Source organism: Varanus komodoensis, unplaced genomic scaffold, assembly GCF_004798865.1.
Source record: "Varanus komodoensis strain SLA01 unplaced genomic scaffold, ASM479886v1 scaffold50, whole genome shotgun sequence".
Lineage (NCBI taxonomy): Eukaryota > Metazoa > Chordata > Lepidosauria > Squamata > Varanidae > Varanus > Varanus komodoensis.
The window spans coordinates 4,401,773-4,420,962 of NW_025336088.1; the positions used below are offsets into that span (position 1 = coordinate 4,401,773).

The window sequence follows — 19,190 nt, forward strand, 5'->3', positions numbered from 1 at the left end:
GCAATTTCCCCACTTATTATCCTGCAGTTTTTCTGCAAAAGCACCAGCTTCTGCCATGCTGATTTTTGCTGCCAGGTGCTTGTGGATTTTTTGCTGCCTTAAAGGAAAAAACAGAGTACCTCCTCAAAAGATTTCTTAAAGCAGTGGTGTCAGATTCCTTATCCTGCTGGAGCTTCAGGAATGTATTATTTATATATTTCATATACTACCCCATAGCCAAAGCTCTCTGGACAGTTCATGTGTGTATCCACAATGTATCCACATTTTTTCACCAAAGTGTTAATTCCATCCGCATCTGATGCCAGCCTTTTGATTTTTCTTCAATATTGGGGTCTTGGAAAGGCATGGTTTCTGAAGTTCTCTCTGGCATTTTGTTTGTCTTGAAATACTTGGAAAGTGAAAATAACACAAATGCATGGAACTGATGTGCTCTCTAGGCTGCCTATAATTATTCCTGTCTATAAGTACAACATAAACTGGGATTGGAGTGTCATTCCCCCGGCCACACGTATGAAAAAAGTGATTTTGGCCTCAGAGATTGCAGTAGCAAGTTAGCCTCTGCTGAACAGGTCGCAGTCTCTTGGATCTCTTGGATTTTTCCCCCTGTGTTGCTGTACGTGCATCCTGTGCTACCCCCTTCTGCAAGTCCTGTGGTGGTGGACAGAGAGGACAAGCGATGACCTATTGTCTGGTTCCTCTGAAAAATTACATGACTCATGCAGAGTGGCTGTATGACAGAAGCCCTCTCTGAAGGCACCTGGGCTCAAGGATTGGGATTATGGAATATGATGTGGGTTCCCCACATCACAGCCCACCATAGTTTATTCGGAACAGTATCCACATGGTATTTAACCAAACCCGAGCCTGTAGGGTGTGCAGGGCATGTCCAGCAGCCATTTGGAATATGTAGTTCTCAGGTGGTGTTGTGCCATTCAAACCTGGTGAGCTTGGGCTATGTGAGGGTTAAACAACTCTCAGCCCATGCTCTGTTTTAGGGTTGTTTGCTCTTGCATGGTTCATGCTTACTGGGTTTGCCGAACACAAGGACCTGGTTCCCATGGAAGCCTGGCTCATCGTTAGTTAAATCATGACTCTCAGAGAATTGTGGCATGTTATCCAAATCCAGTCACTGAGTGCCCACTTGATCATGTGGTGGGATTTAATTAAATAAATAAATGGTGGAATCACATGGCCACTTATCATAGGGACTTGCATCAGTAGAATATCCTGCTTGGCAGCCAGAATCACACAGCTAACAAGATCACACCCTGTACACACATGGAAGCCAAAGAAAGCCATGGCGGTGATAATCTGCCAGGCGTGTTACCAGGTGTGAGATAGATGACATAGCCCAGGGGTCCTCAGACTTTTTCACCAGGGGCCCAGTTGAAACCTGCCGGTGCTGGGTGTGGGCCGGAAAGGTGATGCCGGTGGTGCGCGCGGGCCTGCGTGGGGGCGGCATGTGCGGGCACGCGCGCTGAGGCAGGGCCAGGGCACTTGGCGAGTCGAGGTGAGGTGAGGCGGGAGTGGGCACGCGCTGCGAGGTGGGTGCATGAGGCAGCGGCCTGCTGGCTTGGAGATCATTTTCTCTGAGCGGGCAAACCACTGCCTCCCTGCGTGTGGGGTGAGGTGGATGGCGGCGGGTTCAAATGGGCGTGGTGGGCCGGATCCGGCCCCCGGGCCATAGTTTGAGGACCCATGACATAGCCAGTGTGGGGTTCTTCTAAGTGAGGCTTTTGTCCTGTAATTATCCTGCCCTATTTCCTGAAGTCTCCCACATGAGCCACCTGCCACTGTGTTTCCACCTCTGCATACCATCTTTTGTCTGCAGAAAATGCATTAGCAAGGAAATGATGTAATTGCTAAGCAGTGCATTATGATTGGGACCGCAGTGAGCCATCAGTCTAGAAGCAACTTGGGACCCTTTGGATGCTTTGGACAACTGGCAGCTTCAGCTAGTATGGCCAGTGATTGGGAATTATGGGATTTGTAATCCAAAACATCTGGAGGGCACCAGTTGCCTACAGGTATTTGAGCTACCAGAAGGAAAATTTTTAAAGCAGCCATGGATATGTAGAATGTGGCCATGCATGTCTAGCTTCTGGAAAATATCATGCTGACATCATTAAGCCTCATCCAGTGCAGTCGCCCAGGAGCAATACTTTCAGAGTAGTGTACGCATGTATGTGTTTGCATGCAGCATTTTGAGAAGAAATGCTAATGTGTCTTAGGAGATATTTATATAAAGGACGGCATATAAAAGCTTTTAGATAGATAGATAGATAGATAGATAGATAGATAGATAGATAGGAGAATTCATGACTGGGAGAGGGCTGTCTGTTCCCCATAAAGCTCCTGTAGGGACTTCTGTTGCCGTGCATTTTAACCAAGTATCTTAACTTGGTCCCAGTTAGGGTGTCTTCTGTTTTCCAGGCTGGCCTGGATTCTGCTTCTTGGTGCCAGGCAAAAGATCTAATCCAGCCAACAGCCCTGCTTGGCCAAGAGAAGGAAAAGTCTTGTCTTGCTGCACCCTTCTATGTAAACCTTTTACACCCTGGGAAGCAGAATAATTACTCTTATGGAAATAGGCCTTATGTTTCCAGTGCATGGTCCAACCTTCTGGAAATGCACCCTATCCCTGTTTAACTGGAAGCACAGCGCTATCCACCCCTTGGAACCGCTCAGGGTCCATTTCTTATAAATGCTGCTTTAGCTGTATGGCTGAGTGCTTAATTACTCCCTCCCACCCCAAGGGCTGGGGTTGAATCCCACTTGGAATGTAGCCATCCATGAAAAACAGTTTTTGCCTCCCTCTTTAAATCTGGATATGTGGAAGGCTTGTTGCCAGGTAATCAGGTAGTCCTTCCAAAATATGCAAATTGTTCTTAACAGCTTCTTTCCCACCCTTACTCCCATTATGATTCTTTTTTTTAAATCCATATTTATTTACGCAATAGGATAGATTTATATTGAAGAAGTGACTGATCTTTAGGCTGATGAAGTCTGGGTTGTAGGGAAGAGAAAGAAATGTTCTCTCTTGGGAGGTCATGACTAGTATGACATAACCCTGAGACATTCTTCATCATGAGTCCCACTGAAGGAATGGAAACAGTGGAGAGGTTTTTGCTCCTTTCCGTTGGATCTTCAGGAGAACTTCCGCATGCATTTTGTTTATGTTCTTCTGGGAGAAGGCCATTTTTCCAGTTGCATCTCAGGCACCAGAACTTCACAGCCTAGCCTGATGATGGAGAGTGAGTGCAGCAGACCACAGCTAGAGAAGTGAGCCCCCCTCAACCGCCTCTTCTGTTCAAAGACTTCCATAGGAATTAGTTTCTTCCATCTGCTTCCTTGAGGAGGGGGAAGGTAGGGAGGCCCTTTATTTTGTTTTTCATTAATCAGCATTTCCCTTAGTGGTCTGCACTCCATTCTCTTCTCCAGTCCATGATTTATGGTTCGGCAGGGGCAGCAGGTAGCCAGACCTCCCAACCTCCAACTCATTTGTCTGAAGGGGTTGGGCTACCTGTCACTTCCTGTCAATGGAAGAGGGATAAATGGTCTCCTGTGGTAATTACCCAAATGCGGGTGTGGGGGGAGATGTGGTGGTTATGGTGGTGGCAACAGGGCTGACTGGCAACAAAGGCCAGGGAGAAATTATGTCCAGATCCGTGGTGGGATGCAGGAGCAAAGGAAGTAATATTTGGTGCACAGAGATGCCTGCCCTCTAAAGTAGGAATTTCCCTTTCAGCCTTGCCCAAGTCTGCAGCTTTTCGCCCCATGCACATAATACACATTGCTGTTGCATGGGGTTGAGGAATGGCAGCCCCAAGGGGATCTTTCCTCCCCAATATTTCTGCGGGATGGTGGCTTGCTTCTTTCCACAGCCACTGCTTTAGGGCGGCATGGGTTGAACCAAGCTCTGTTGTGGGGCAGAGTTCCGGTTGCTCATCCAAAAGCAGTCCTCTTACTTCAGGGTGTAAGACCCCATAAGTCACAGCACTATTTATTGAAGGGATTTTTCTGGATTCAATATGGCCAGAGTAAAAGCACCTCAAAGCAGAGGAAAGTGAGCAAAAGAAAACAAGTCCTGACAAAAAGAGCAGTAGGCCATGCAGTAGTCATAGCTTTCTTGTCATTTTTATTTTAACTTTGCATGGAGCAGCATAAACTGTGCTTGCTCTTGCCCTAAATCTCACAGAGTCACTTTGGGCCAGTTATGGACTTTCAGCTTAAATTACCTCCTGAGGCTGTTGAGAGGATAAGCTGGAAGAGGGTTATATAAGGCACCTTGAGTTCCTTGCAAGAAAAAAAGGTGGGATATAGAGGAGGAGATGAAGATGATGATGATGAAGAAGAAGAAGAAGAAGAAGAAGAAGAAAAATCCTACAAGATGTGTAATGTGTGGCATATTGGCCTTTGATGAAAGTCTGCTCCACTGAAATAGTTCTGTATGTGTCTCTTCTTCCTTTGCTCTTACGACTTTTCTAAAAACGCTTTAAACTAAATATACGGATACATATTGTGTTAATTAAAGCAGATGTATTAAATCAGCTCAGAAGTCAATCTCCAAATCACTTTAAGTATCTAAAGGGAAATGCAAGTCAAGATATTTAGAATGGGACTGATTTGCATTTCTTTTTAGATGCTTTGTGGTAGGGGAGGAAGGCAGTCACAGCTGGTGCGTGCGCTCCAGGCCTGGCCTTAGAGGCCCAAAAACTCTGGCTAAAGTCCTGTCTGGAGAACTGCTTGTTTACAACTGCCAAATGTTCACATATAATCTGAGTTTACAACAGCAGTTCCTCACATGTTTGCTCTACTTCTCTCTCTCTGCAGCTCTGTCACCACCTTGTGGAGTGGACCTTACTACTTCCTGTACATGCTTTCTTTGGAGGGGCTGATCCAAGAGGGAGCCGCTTGAAGTAATTGAAACCTTAAGGAGCCTTTCCGCGTACCTCGGGAACTTTCCAGGGGACTGAACGGCTGTGGCCGCACAGACTGCATATTTGCTGCCTAGCCCCAAGGAAAGGGGAGGCTGCGTTGACTCTGAGGCCAGTGTTGATGGTGGGGGGCCAGTGCTCCATGGCAGGTGCCCTGGAGTCAGCCCCTATGTGAGTCGCTTTGAGGGGATCAGGTCCGTCGTGAGTGCCAGCTATGGCGAGCAACAGCAGCTCCTGCTCCACACCGGGGAGCGGACATCTGAACAGCTACCCAGTACCTCACTATGCGTTCTTCTTTCCACACATGATTGGGAGTCTGTCACCTCCAGGAGCTCTGCCAGGGATGCAACACCAGCTGCCAGTCAGCGGGTACAGTACGCCGTCGCCAGCCAGTAAGTACCCCTTGTGCAAGAATCCAGACATTGGTGGATATGAGAGTTTCAGCGAGGAAACATACTGGGGTTAAAACGAGTCCCGTATAATTAGCACTGTGGTGCCTGTTTTGGAAGCACTTGCACCACATTTGATACAAAGGCACCTAGCATGGTCTACGTAATTTGAGGGTTGGAGGAAGGTGGAGAAAGCCAACTTGGGCAGCATCCCTATCAACTAAGGTGTCACCAGCATATGCACCTACTTTCCATGTAGAAAGCCCTTTGCATCTCACAAAGGGCTTTCTACATGGAAAGTAAAAAAATGTCTAGTGTGAGAAGAGAAAATCAGCTCTCTGTGACCTTGGACAGCCACTGCAGTCAAGAGTAGCCCAGCCTTCCCCAACCTGGTTCCCACCCAGATGTGTTGGGCAGTGTGTGACACAGCTGGCTGTGGGAGAGTGGGAAATGTATCCCAACACAACTGGAGGGGCTCAGGTTGGAGAACAATGGAACAGCCAACATTAGGTCTAGATGATGGCTTCTTCTACCATCCTGTAAGACCTCTCCTGTTAGATTCTCTGCTTCCTGAGTTATTGCAGTACTTCTACAACATTATTTTAAAGTGTTTGTGATCTTGGGCTGGGTGGGAAGTTTGAAGGATTTGCAACTGTGTGCTGCTTTGAGACTGTAAGGGAAAAGGAAAAGTAGATAGCAATGGAAGCATAGCCTTCCTCAAGCTGGTTCCTTCCAAATGTGTGGGACTGCAGTTGTCCTCATCCCAGCCAGTGGGGCTAATGTTCCAGCTATGGTTGGAGGATGTGGAACTTTTGTCCAACACATCTGGAAGGCACTAGCTTAGGAAAGGTTAGAAGATAAGACTAAGGCTGGTGTTCCACCAGCTGGCAGGTCTGACTGGCTTGTGCTGCAGCGAGAAGAAACCACAGTGACTGCTCTTAAATTCTTATGTTTGCCTTTACCCTGGTGCAGCCCTTTCTCGTCTTTTGGTTGTTGTACAAGAGTGTTTTTCTCCTCGTCCAGAGATCCCACAAAGTTGCATCCTGATACTGTTGTGTCTCTGTTAAAGCTGGCATGAAAAATGTGTGTGTGTGTTGCCAAAATTTGTGTGCTTCCAAGTGCTGAAATGAGAACTTTAACTTCATATTAGTGTTACTCTTTTTTCTGTTACATGTTTAACTAAATATTGGATATACAGAAATGAGCCATTATTCCATCCTTCCAAAATTAAAACACAGCAAGGTTGGACAACTTTTTGTAACACGTCTTTTGTCACAAGTTTAGCAATTTCTTATTTCATTTTGTAATGTGATTATTCCGTTAACTTTGAAAAACCAGACTCTTTTAGCTGACATCCAAGTTTCATCACTGAGATACAATAATTGATTTATATATACTATGTGTAAGCAGGGTCCTCTGGTAAACATCTTGACACTCTTGTTCCGCCCTGTAAATATGTATGTATTATATTTTGTATCTTACATTTCATTCCAAGAACTTGGAAAATTGTTGCAAACCCACAACAGTCCTGTGAGTTCTGTTAGGCTAGAGTCACTAATATTTCCAAGGCCACCCTGTTAGCTTTGTATCTGAAAAAGGATTTGAACTTGGGTTCCCATGTCTAAACAGACTACTGAAAGCCAGCCTACCTGAGGTTGACTGGGAATGCTGGGAATTGTAGTCTAGCAAATCTGGACTGCATCAAGATGAAGAAAGCAGGTGCAACCTAGCTCAGTGGATTCAACCCAGTTTGGTTCAGAGGAGACCATGTTGCATTTGGAAGCCTGTGACTTCAAACTCTCCCTTTAGCCACAGACTTGTGGAACAACTTTGGGAAAGTAATTTTCTTTCATCCTTGGTTCCTCTCAGAAATGAAAGTAAAGTTGTGATTTGCTTCACAGATTTCTAGGATAAATTCAGCAAAGATTGCACAGCACTTTGCAAATTAAATGGCCTATAGAAGTGAGAAAACACAGTGAGAAAAGTCAGCTTGAATGTGACCTTAGGAACTTATTAAAATGACCTTTGCATCATGAGTGGAAGACCTGTGACCTTCCAGATGTTGTTGGATTCCTGCTCCTATCAGCCTCAGCATGCATGGTGAGTGGCTGGTGATGGGAATTGTAGTCCAGCATTATCTGGAGGGTTTTTGTTCCCCCAGAGTTATTTTACATACAGATCTGGAATGTGAGTCATTCTGAGTAAATTAATTTCAGATTTATCGTGTGTCTCTGTGAGCCTGCACATTTCTGAGAAGGGTTTCCCAGCTGCATTGAGCAGACAGGATGACTATTAAGCTTGTTTAAAATACTAATACTTTTTTCATTCTTGCTGCACCCGCTATTTTCTCCCCAAACAAGAGCCTGAATGTTATGCTTCTCTGGGGCAAAAATGTGCGTCAAGGCTGTGCCTGTTCATGGGAAATAGAAAACGCCCGTTCACCAGATCGTTCTTCCCAGGGACTATCACTTGAATTAAAAATAGCTGGTTCCTGAGTTGCATTCTGCATTAACCCTATCTAGAAATTTTGAAATGCCCTGGTTCAGAGGGCTGCAGAAGCATATTTTCCGGTATGCAAACTTTTGCCGTAGCTGCTACGTGGGGATTTTTAATGTAGCCGTCACCCTCTCCCCACAGCCCTGCTTCTCCCAATGCTAAAAACACATTCAAGGTCCTTGGTTTTGCACTCAAGACAGACACTTTAATCCTGAAATCATTGTCCTTCAACACTGGAAACTCATTGAAGAATGAACATTGGAATCATGAAAATACTTTTGCCCTTTGCTTAATTGTTTCTTTCTTTCTTATATTTATATCCTGACTTTTTTTTTCCTTTCGAGGGACTTAAGGTAGCTTAAATAATTTTCCTCCTCCTCTTTGTGTTTGACTACTGGTTTCTTTGTAAATTTTCCCATCTTACTTCTATAACCTTAAGAACTAGAAACTTAGATTTCATGTAAATGCCACAGAAAGTGCATATCGTTTTTTTCAGATATTGCTCAAAACACAGTGGGTTAGAACATCCCTGGTAATAGATTTCTCATGGAGAAATCTCCATGTCATGGAGACTTGTGGTCAATCACTTTTGCAGTATCTTGTACAACATGTGGGTTGATTCTTTTTTTTTTTTTTTTTGGCATGGCAAATCTTTCCTTCTCAATGATGCTGTACCCACTGATCCCTCCCCCAGTCCATCCAGTCCTCCTGATTTTGGCTCATGCTGTGTCTCTTTAATAAAGTGGATGATGCAACTGGGAGAAGGATAAGTACCCAGAGGGCAGGGGACATCATTTTACAACAAAGCAGGAAATTAAAAATAAGGGTTGAGTGAGCTGTGGCCTGTCCACTGGATAAAGATGCAGTGAAGGACACCCCCGTCCATTATTTATATGCATTTAGGGAAGCTCTTGATATTTGCTCTTAAGGATGTTTTTTCCTCTTCTGCACCAATGCACTTTGCTGTACCATATAATGCCATCTCTCATTTGTTGAACTTCTCCAGTTTTCAGAGATGCTTATTCTGCAGTACCATCAAATAATTTTCTAGAACCTACGTTTGCATAAAATCCTGAGACTCAGTATTGTGGATAACGAAAACATTGATTTTGTTTTGTATTTTTGGGGATGTTACACTATTCCCTGAAATTTCCCATGCCCTTCCAAGTTGGTGGACCCATTCTTCCACACATCTGTTGCTCCCAAATCCTTTCCCATTAGTAATAGAGAAATTCAAAATAGCAGAACAGCATGCTTTATACTTCCCTAGTTCACGCTCGCAATAGCCCTGTGAGGAGGTGGTGTTGGTGACTCCTGTGGGGCACTTCAAGAAAGAGAATTGTGCAATGTTACACAAGTTTATGGCAGAGATGTTTTGTGTATAATGGTCCATATCTTCACTTGTTTCTTGAGTCTGCACCTTCCAAATTCTGCGCTAAGGATACACTCAGTGTTGTTGAATTCTTTAAGCTACAAAAAATGCAAGTCCTGAACAAATGAATGGGGAATTATGAAATCCGTATAGATTAAGCTAAATCTGCACATTTGGGTATTTGCTCGCTTTTCATCATTTTTTAATTGCATCTAATCATACGATGGGAATAAGGAATTGTGTGGAACATGAGTATTCTGAAAGCTAGAAATCCTGTTCAGGCTCTCTAGATTTAACTGATGCCCCTACCTTTTTAATCTTCTGTGTCACTATAAGACCTAGAAACATGGAGTGCTGAAATATGGAGCGCTGTGATTATTAGAAATGGAATTTCATGCTTTTGTAGGCACTGGACTTCTAGCAGTGTAAAGTTCAAGGCTTCGTAAAGTTAGCTTCCTTTGGAGAGGCAATAGCATGTACTGTGCACTTCTGGTTTTCTTGTTAAAAAAATCTTCCAAGGCAGGCTGTGAAGGAAGCTTAAGGATGCACCCAACACAGAATTGTTGCAGGACTAGCATCCCACAATTTTGAGGAAGAACAGTGCAGTCAGAGATCTTGCAATCTCTGCTGTCCAACAGTGGTCATCGGGGGGAAGGGGGATGGAGAGAGAGAACTCGCATGTAACTTCAACACAGAGTCTATGAGTGTATTAGTTTAAAGCATTTATTTACTGTCCTTCCATTAAAGTGTTCCAGGGTGGTTTATAATGGCTAATAAAACACAATAGAACAGTGATAATCAATATAACAGTTGAGAACAGTGTAAGGCAGTGCTAAAAATAATTGCAGCAAAATAAGAAATCTATCAGATTAATAATGTAGGAAAATAAAAGAGTCTTTGCCTTAAACTGATAATTGATCTGTCTGGGTTGTGTCACTACATTGACTAGTAGAAGCGCTCCTGTTTGTTTTAGAGAAGGTCCTTTTGTAGCCCTATCTGGGGGCACCTTCTGAGTACAAAGCATGTGTTCTGCCACTAAGCTATGGGTCCCTCCTCAAACTCTGGGGCCTAAACTTTCATGTAAATTCCAGCTGATTCTACCTGGTTGGAAGAATTCAACAACTGAAACACTGTTTGAGTTGAAAGACACTGAAGGAGGGCCTCTGAAGATGATCTTGGTGTATATAGGGCTACATGATATAGATTGTGTAGGTGCTTTAGCCTCCTTCACAAATTAGCCACCATGTGTTCAAAGAACCCAAGGAGGGGGTGTCCCATATGCGAACCCAGCATCACTGTCTCTGGCACCTACACTCTTCATATGTGTGGAGGGGGAACTGATGTATGATAACAGGCAGTAATGTTGGGGATCGGGCTCTGCAGGTTCCTTCAATTCATGGAGACTCCTTTCTGCAGAGGACCCTTAACTGAAGCAGAGGCCACTCATTCAGGCTGAATCACTCCTCTTTGCTGGGGAACTGTCTCAAACATAAAAGGGTCTGTAAGGACCGTTCAAAAACACTTGCCTTTACAGGAGGCAGTGAAGTGTTGAGGGGTTAATGACTGCTGTTGGGCACTAGCTAAGAGCATGAAACATGAACAAAAATCTCCAGTTCAAAATTCATTCAGTGGCATCATGCTAGGCACTATTCTGTCTTCAGTATGTGGGTAATAGAGTACAGGCTTGTTATAGGGATGGCTGCGTTAGCACAGATGCAGCAAAGTAAACATTTGAAGTATGGTGTGTGCAGGAACATGCATGCATGCACGCACACATTTGTATTAGGAGTGCCTAATGGAAGGCTTTTATATTGGGCTTGTATGTAGCAAGGATCATGGGCAAGTGCAAGAAATCTTTCTGTATTCTGCTTGCAAGCACACATTGCATTTGCCTCTTTTGCAGGATCTTGGGCAGGTTGCTTTGTTCCATCCACAGTCCTCCTTCATGTGCGATGCTGTCTTGTTCCCTGTTGGAGTGCTTAGCAACTATTCATTCACATATACAGGAGAAAATCAAAAGGTGCTTTTGTGGACTTTATGAAAGTGGAACATATGTATCCCCTGGTAACCCCAGCAGATGCACATTCTGGATTATGTTTGTTGGTTGTACTAGAACATGATGAAAAGTCTTGATTAGTTTATCCGTTATGTGGATATTATATTGCAAGGGAACAAAGGCTGAGCAGCATCAGCCAAGAACACTTGCTTCTGGAGATCAGTATTCGCAGGAGCAAAAGCTTATCTCATGACAGGACCACTATCTGGGGATCCTTTACTATCCACATCCGTGACAGCAAATGGCTGCATCAGGTTCTTTAACTATTATGCTTTCTCTCCCACTCTGCTGTTGAAAGACCAAGATGCCCAATCTCCCTGTTACACAAGGCGGGTTGTGTGGAAAGAGAGCATTGGAAGAACAACTTCAACATCATCTCTTCTCTGTTCTGATTTTTCTTTCTGTCTTATTGTTCTGTGTCTCCTCCCTGCCCTGGTCTCCAGGCAAGAGGGGCCTTTTTATAAATAGCTTGAATAACAGGAAACAAAGGTTTAAAAGGAATAAACAAACCTCTTGACATACATCGAAGCCAAGGAGGCGCACTTGGGAGGGGGGAGTTGGGTGGAGATTGTGCTGATCGAGAGAGAGCCACCATTGGTTACTCACCTCTGCCTCCTCCTTTCGAGCTTCAGGATGCCTGGTTCCATCCCCAGCTGGGCAGAAGAGGTGCGTGATTAAGGCAGAGCCAGGAATCCTGGTTCTGTATACCCGAAGCGAGAGTGTTCTTTCCATTCCCGATTGTGAACATTGCTCTGTTTCTTATTTGCAGATGGGGTGGGGTATCAGCTGCCCCTTACAGAAATGGTGAGGTCCTGTGGCTAATAGGAACCCACTGGTATATATTATTTATTTATACATTTAAATCCGAAATCCTTTTAAAATTTATGTTTTGTCTGAGAAACCAGTAGAATTTAAAACAAATGGACAAAACAGTGGATGAGTTTTCATGTGGATTCACATGGCACAGCATCCTGTGAATTAGCTATCTAATGTTGGTTATTAGTGGAACAAGCCATGGTTCACCTGACAGATGGCTGGGCTTACTAAGGCTTGTTCTCTTTTTCTGTCACCCCTCCTCAGTCCTTCAGCTGATCTTCCAGGATCCTATGCAGCAGAACCAGTCTTATCTCCTTGTCCCTACTCCAATCATGATTCTCCTTTTTCTTTTCCTGGAGCTGTGTGCCCCCACCAGTGACAGCAACTCCACCAATACCTAAGTGACTTTCACTGGCTTTGCAAGGGGGTGGGGCCAGCACGTTTCTGCACAATGCTGTTTGTATTTTTCCCCCTGTACCTTGCAGGTGTGCACCTATGGCTTTCAACATATGGAGCCCTGTCTCATTGATATGTGCACCAATTAAATCTCAAAAGTGTCACTTGGGCATTGGTGGAGTGTTTGTCACTGGTGCTGACACAGGTGAGATTGCCAGGAATAGCAAGGGGGTTTTGGTGTTCTTGTTGAGTGACTCACTGCTTCCTGCAACCTACAGTAGGATCAGTCTCCTGCGCCTGGACAACATATCAACCCTAGAACAAGCCATGAATTGTTAGGGTGGCTTGTTGTGAGAAGTGATCCAGGTTCAGACAGCAGAGCAACACATCCTCATTGGTTATTCACCATGGGTTGCTGTGTGGTGTAAACCTAATCAGCAAGTATAATAATAGCTATTAAACTTTTGAAATGACATCAGAGCACAGCAGTATTCTATCAGTGTTGTTGTGTGCCATCAAGTTGTTTCTGACTTATAGGAACACTATGGATGGAAGCCCTCCAAGCTGTCCTATCCATAACAGCCTTGCTCAGCTTTTGTAAATTCAAGGCTGTGGCTTCCTATATGGAGTCAATGCCTCTTATATTTGGGCTTCCTTTTCTTCTTCTGCATTCCAGTTTTCCTAGCATGTCTTCCTAGGGAGTTTTGCTTTCTCCTGATGTGTTCAAATCTATACGTTCAAACAAATTTTAGACCCCAAAAATGATAAAATTACAAAACTGCCTAATAAAACCAAATCTCAAAATTTGTTGAGGGGCTGTATGCCAAGTTCTTAATAGGTGCAGATCATTCTTCATTTTTGAAGTCATGATGCTGATCGCTGGCATAATCAATAAAGAGGAGTGAGTGTATGTTTAGTTATGCACCTCCTAAAATGTATAAGTGGTTAAAATGGATACAGGTGTGTGTTTAAAATGCACATTTCATACATGCGCTCTCCTTAAGGAACTGTAGCTGTTACTGGATCTGTATTTAGTTAGCAGCGCTGGACCTGGAAGCTGAATTTCTCCCTGTCACATGTGATATGCTAAGTTTTTTTGAGGTTTCTGTGTCAACAGCTGGCTTTTAAGCCACTTCTCACTGACACGGGGAGTGAAACGCTGTTGCTTCTTGGTTCACATTACCTTCCTGCTTGCCACAGAGCGTGCTAGGATACTGAAGTCTGGACTTCATTGTAGATGCTGCAGGCCCACCACAAGTCTTTAAAGTAGGTTGTATGGCTGAACCCCAGGGAGATCAGACTTAAATTGATAAAGGGCACCAGGCTGGGAATTTGGGAATTATAATGGCTAACTCATAGGACCTAAGCAGCCTAGAACATGGCTTGGAAATCCTGGCCCCTCCCTTCTATATGTGTAGGGAACGAAATAGTAATATATGAGTCATATATGTAGGATGTACTCTGCACATGCTCTGAACTCCTCCATTATATTACACATTGTAAAATTGGACATTGATGTATTTTGGTTCAAATTAAACCCTGAGAAGCAAAAAGTGAACCACTGGAAATAATGCATCAATCTACACGTTCTCATTATTAAAATCCACATGTAGAATAATGCTGCATGAAAATGATATAGCTCAAACATAACTGGTTCTCCTAGAAATACAACTGACAATAGGCAAGGTCTCATATTCTGGAGATGGCTGAAATACAGGATAAGACTGCAACACACAAGTCCACAAAAATCAATGCATGAATTTGGAAAGCAATGCCTAAATTAAGGCCAGCCTGCTGTAAAGGTCCCTGTTCACATGCCTCCCTGGAATTTGCAGGAGATCTGCTTCTGAGCTGCTCCTTTTCACCTCACAAATGCCATTCTGCTCCCCTCCTCCCAGGTCAGGCTGTTCTGCTTGACTCCTGGCTCCCGGCCCTTCTCTCCACCTACTGCCTGCTCTGTCTGGCGCATTCTTAGCATTTGCTCAGTGGAGCAAAGTTCACCCACCTCAGCTTTCCCAGAGCTAACCAGACGGTTCCTTTTGCCTTGGGCCCTGGCTTGTTTTGGCATTGTTCCTGCTTCTTCTGAGATCCAAGAGGCACCACAAATTAACACTTTCTCCCATGAAAATGGCAAGTGCTGTGATACTTGATGAAGTCTGCATGTGCTCAAGGGGCGGGGCTTTCAGTTCTTTGGGGGGTGAGGATTGAAAATGGAGTGCAGTTTCATGACCCAGCCACCTCTGCTTCTTTCCCACTATCTGGTGTGGATTTGGGATTCTTGAAGTTCTTTGCATGGTTTACAGGCTTTAAAATCAGCAATGCTGGACTGTCGCAAATCCTTTAAACAGAGAAACAAAAAAGACACTTTGCAGGATCATAGTAATTTAAAATAGAGGAATAAAATCCATGGAGGTAGAACAGCATAAAAGTGTATATAATTTTAAAGGCCTGGGAAAATGTAAAACTCTCTCCTGGTGCCGTAGAGATGGGGAGGCCCTTAAAGGAGATGCCAGGCAGGCTTCTGTCAAGAGGGCCTTCCACAACTGAGGGGCCACTACTGAAAAAGGCCCTTTTTGCATAGTCAGCTGCTGTATTTCACTTGGTGAGAGCCCTTGAATAATTATTAATTAATAATCCCTAAGGATCCCGAAGTTGCTGGTAGTGAAATAAAGCAAACTATTAAAGTAATTTCTCCATGTTTTTTGCATTCTTCCTTCCCCTCATATCACAATCAGTCATAGAATTGAGAGTCAGTATTTTTTACAGGACAAACTGCAAGAATTCATACATAAGGCAGACATGGACTTTTTAAATTTTGAGTGTTTTTTCCCCTTTTAACCTGACTTTTAGCTGTACTTTCATGGTCCCTGATATCTCCTCATCTGAAGGAGACTGCCTTATTTCTTGTCACTTTAGAACTAGACTTGCCTGGCTTGTGTTTATGGCATGTCCAGAAAAAGTTTTTCCCCCCTCTTTAATGGGGTGCAGGGGGGAGAAAGTAGATGTAATTTTAATGGAAGCATCTGATACAGACCTTCCACCCCCAGTTTTCCAAGCCTTCCTTTATTTGATAATTACAGTGTTTATGCCTCTGCCACATTAACAGCCCTGCTGGATTCAGTTAATATGGGAGCAGTGAAGTAGGCCTTGCTTCAATTAGCAGTGAATAGGGTACACCATGGAGAAATGGAAGTGGAGCAGAAGAGGGTCCTGGTCTCACTGGGTTCAGCATTGGTAGCTGTCGAGATCAGACAGATGTGGGGGAAGCGATGTATTAAGTCTGGGAAGCAAAGCAAAAAGATCTCACAAGGTTGCTTTGCCATGAATCTCATCCTGCCCCTAGTGCAAGGTAACCACGAACACTTTTGAGATATATGAGGGAGGACCTAAAAACCTCCAGGAATTTATTTCTAAAAAATCTATTTATTTTTACATGCTCAGATTTCAGTCACCTTCAAAGTATTCTCTGTTCGATGCAATATACCTATCGAGATTTTTTTTCCACTGCTCAAAACAGGGTTTGATCTCATCGATTTTGATGCCTTTTAGTGCTTCTGTTTTTTGTTTCACCCCTTCTACATTGGCAAAATGTTTTTCCTTTCGAGGACTTTTTTTCATCCAGGGAAACAAGCAAACAAACAAACAAAAAACTCACATGGGGTGAGAGCGGGTGAATAGGGAGGGTGGGACACAAGGGCCGTGCCATTTTTGGTCAAAAACTGCTGAACGCTCAGCTGAACAAAATTTCATCGCCGCACATTGTTCATATAAATCAGCCATCACGAAATAGGCAAATGCGTTGAAAGAGTCTCCAAAAAAACCTCACTGAAGCCGAATGCAGCCTCTCACAACAACCCTGCTTGGGTACACTGATGCAGATGGGTTCCTCAAACACTCACCTAGCAGGGAAAACCTGTACTACAAGGGACCACTCTTCAGAAGATAATTTCTGGGTTTTTTGGGTCCCCTCTCGTATCTGCAAGTGGGAGAGGGATGGGCAGGGGTAACTTGCCAGTTGTGGAGGACTGGAGGGTCATTTGTAGAACTTAATTTGCAAAAAGGCCACCTGGGCTCTCCTGAGGAGGAAGAGGGATCATACCTGTAGAAAAGATCAATGCATCGACAGTTTCCTAATAGAAACAAACTTCTCAGGAGGAAAACTGTCCCCCTCCCATAGGGCATTTCCAGACAGTTGTGCTTTTTCTTTGTTGGTTGGTTTGTTTGTTTGTTGCATGATCCATGGCACAGCTGTTACTTTGTTCAATACAGACTCATTTGCTCAAGAAAGTGACTCTTGCTGTGGGGGAATTACACTCAAATGGCATGCTGAGAAAGTTGTGATGCTCTTTTCTCCTCATCTCAGAGCTGCATACATTTTCCCCCTCTTGTGACTCTTATAGATGCTTGATGAACAGAACTGACAGATGAAACTTCTACCTCTCATTTCCTCTTCATTCAGGAGATGCTTAATTTATATTTGTCAAGCTAATGCTGCAATTCACAAGCATTCTGCCTGGGAACAAGCTCCGCTGCTCATTTGGGTCCACACTAGTGTAGTATGAAGGATAATGTGATTGTCTTTTTCTCTTGTCTAAAAGGCCAACATTACTAAGAGCAATCCATGAAACTCTTGGTTTAAATAACAGGGAGGTAGATTTAGATTGCATATGTGGAAGAATTTCTAGTTTTAAGAGTAGTTTAGCAATGGAAGAAATAGATTGAAAAGGCCATTGTATCCTTTCTCTTAAAAGCTCTAAAGAAATGGTTTGCGAGGCATCCTTAGCTACAGCTTTGGCTACAGACAGTGGGTTTTAGGGGAAGTGTGAGGCTGCTTCCATCCCTGGCAGCCTTCCCCAAGCTGCTTTGGACTGCAGACTCTGGAATTCCTGACAATTGACCATGCTGCCTGGAACTGATAGGAGTTAAAGTCAAAAACATCTGGAGGGCACCTACCTAGTGGGGGAACAGGCTTTTATAAAGGGAAAAATCCAGTTTCCTGGACTCTGGTATTTTGGGGTTGGTAGAGTTTATATAGGGATGCAGGTGGTGCAGTGGTTTAAACTGCTGTGCTGCTGGGCTGGTTGATCGAAAGGTCACCAGTTCGAATTTGCACAACGGGGTGAGTCCCCGTTGCTCCGTCCCAGCTCCTGCCAACCTTGCAGTTCGAAAGCATGCAAATGCAAGTAGATAAAAAGGTACCACTTCAGTAGGAAAGTGTTCTGTGCACTTCAGTGTTTAGTCATGCTGGCCACATGACCACGGAGACTGTCTACGGACAAACACTGGCTGCCTCAGCTAGGAAACGGAGATGAGCACTGCCCCCCTAGAGTCATAGAGACATGACTGGACTTTAATGTCAAGGGGAAACCTTTACCTTTTACCTTAGAGTTTATATATATCAAGTGATTACATTTTCAGCCTTCCTTTTTTCCTCTTGGAGGGAACGCAGAGTAATTTACATGGCCTTCTCCTCTCATCCTTCATTCTTACAACCCTGTGAGTTGCTTGTGAGAGTCAGTGGCAGGTCCAGAGTCACACTGGCCCAGGTTTACTTAGCTTACTGACTGAGTGGGGACTGGGAACTGGGTCTCCTGAGCTCTAGGCCAACACCATAGCCATTCCATCACACTGAAAGAGACTGTTGGGACACCACTGTTCTTTGCCTAGGTACAGGGAAACCAGTTGGGTTTCCCGGGAAGAGCCATGGGGCATAGATGGAAAGTCAGACTCCTGCGGCGTGGGGAAGTCAGTGTCTTGAGGAGAAATGGTAGGGTTGAGTTCAAAGGTTCTGGCTCTAGTGCCTCTTTCTCATAGTCAGTTTACAAGGTCAAGCTGCTGGATTCTTAGCCACTTTCTCCTGTTCCAATGGCTTGGATCCTGATGTTGCACAACAAAGGGGTTTTCCTTCTTGCACCTATAAACTGCTACGGCAGGTTCTTCTGCCCCTGCTTCTCTCTGCCAGCTCCTTCCTGCATGCATGCTCCCTCTGCCTAGGCCAGACTCGGTCTTTGATGCAAACTGGGGTCATAGTTTAGAGGACCACAGAGCTGATTAAAAGCACATGGGCCTTATTCAGTGTCACTTCTCCCACCTTACAAACATTCTTCAGAGTGGTTTCGTCTTCCTTTGCAGCCACCTTCACTGCCATAGCATTGTGATTAGCTCAACCATGTCTTCACAAAAGCACCTCTTTCTCTCCCTCCTTCCCATCTCCTTCATGACCTGGAACTGTCTTTTGGTTCTCCCCCATCCCACATTCCTATCTTGCCAGTGGGGCTCCTCCTCACAGTTTGTTATATGATATATTTTCCAGCATGTTCTCCCTGCCGCCTCCACATATGCACGCCTGCTCCAGAGGTTATACAGCAGGCGTTCCCCCAGTCGGTGCACTCCAAATGTGTTGAAGTACAACTCCTCCAGCAACTGAGAGCTAGTGTGGTGTAGTGTTTAGGGTGTTGGACTGGAACTTGGGAAATCTGGGTTCTAGTCTCTACTTGACCATGAAACTTGCTAGGTGACTTTGGACCAGGCACTAACTGTCAGCCTAGCCTATCTCACAGAGCTGTTATGAGGAGAAAATGGAGAGGTGGAGGAAGATAAATTTTCATTCATTATTTGTCAGCTTGAGTTCCTTGCATGAGGAAAAAGGGTGGAGTATAAATGTCTGTATCATCATAACTTCAACTAACAGGATGTTGGGAGTTGTAGTACATCTGGAGTGTACCAGGTTG

General features: G+C 44.3%; 1 protein-coding gene across 6 annotated transcripts in view; it reads left to right on the forward strand.

The window, feature by feature from the left end:
* Nucleotides 1–19,190, forward strand: part of RARA (retinoic acid receptor alpha) — a 158,894-nt gene that overhangs the window by 37,274 nt on the left and 102,430 nt on the right. For 5 of the 6 annotated variants that reach the window (XM_044447212.1, XM_044447210.1, XM_044447213.1 and 2 more), the window contains one exon: nucleotides 4,831–5,326. In XM_044447212.1, coding sequence (XP_044303147.1) covers nucleotides 5,149–5,326 — 178 coding nt within the window. In that variant the 5' untranslated portion in view covers nucleotides 4,831–5,148. Of the gene's footprint in view, nucleotides 1–4,830; nucleotides 5,327–19,190 lie in introns of those variants that run through there. The other variant, XM_044447216.1, reaches the window with a different exon arrangement.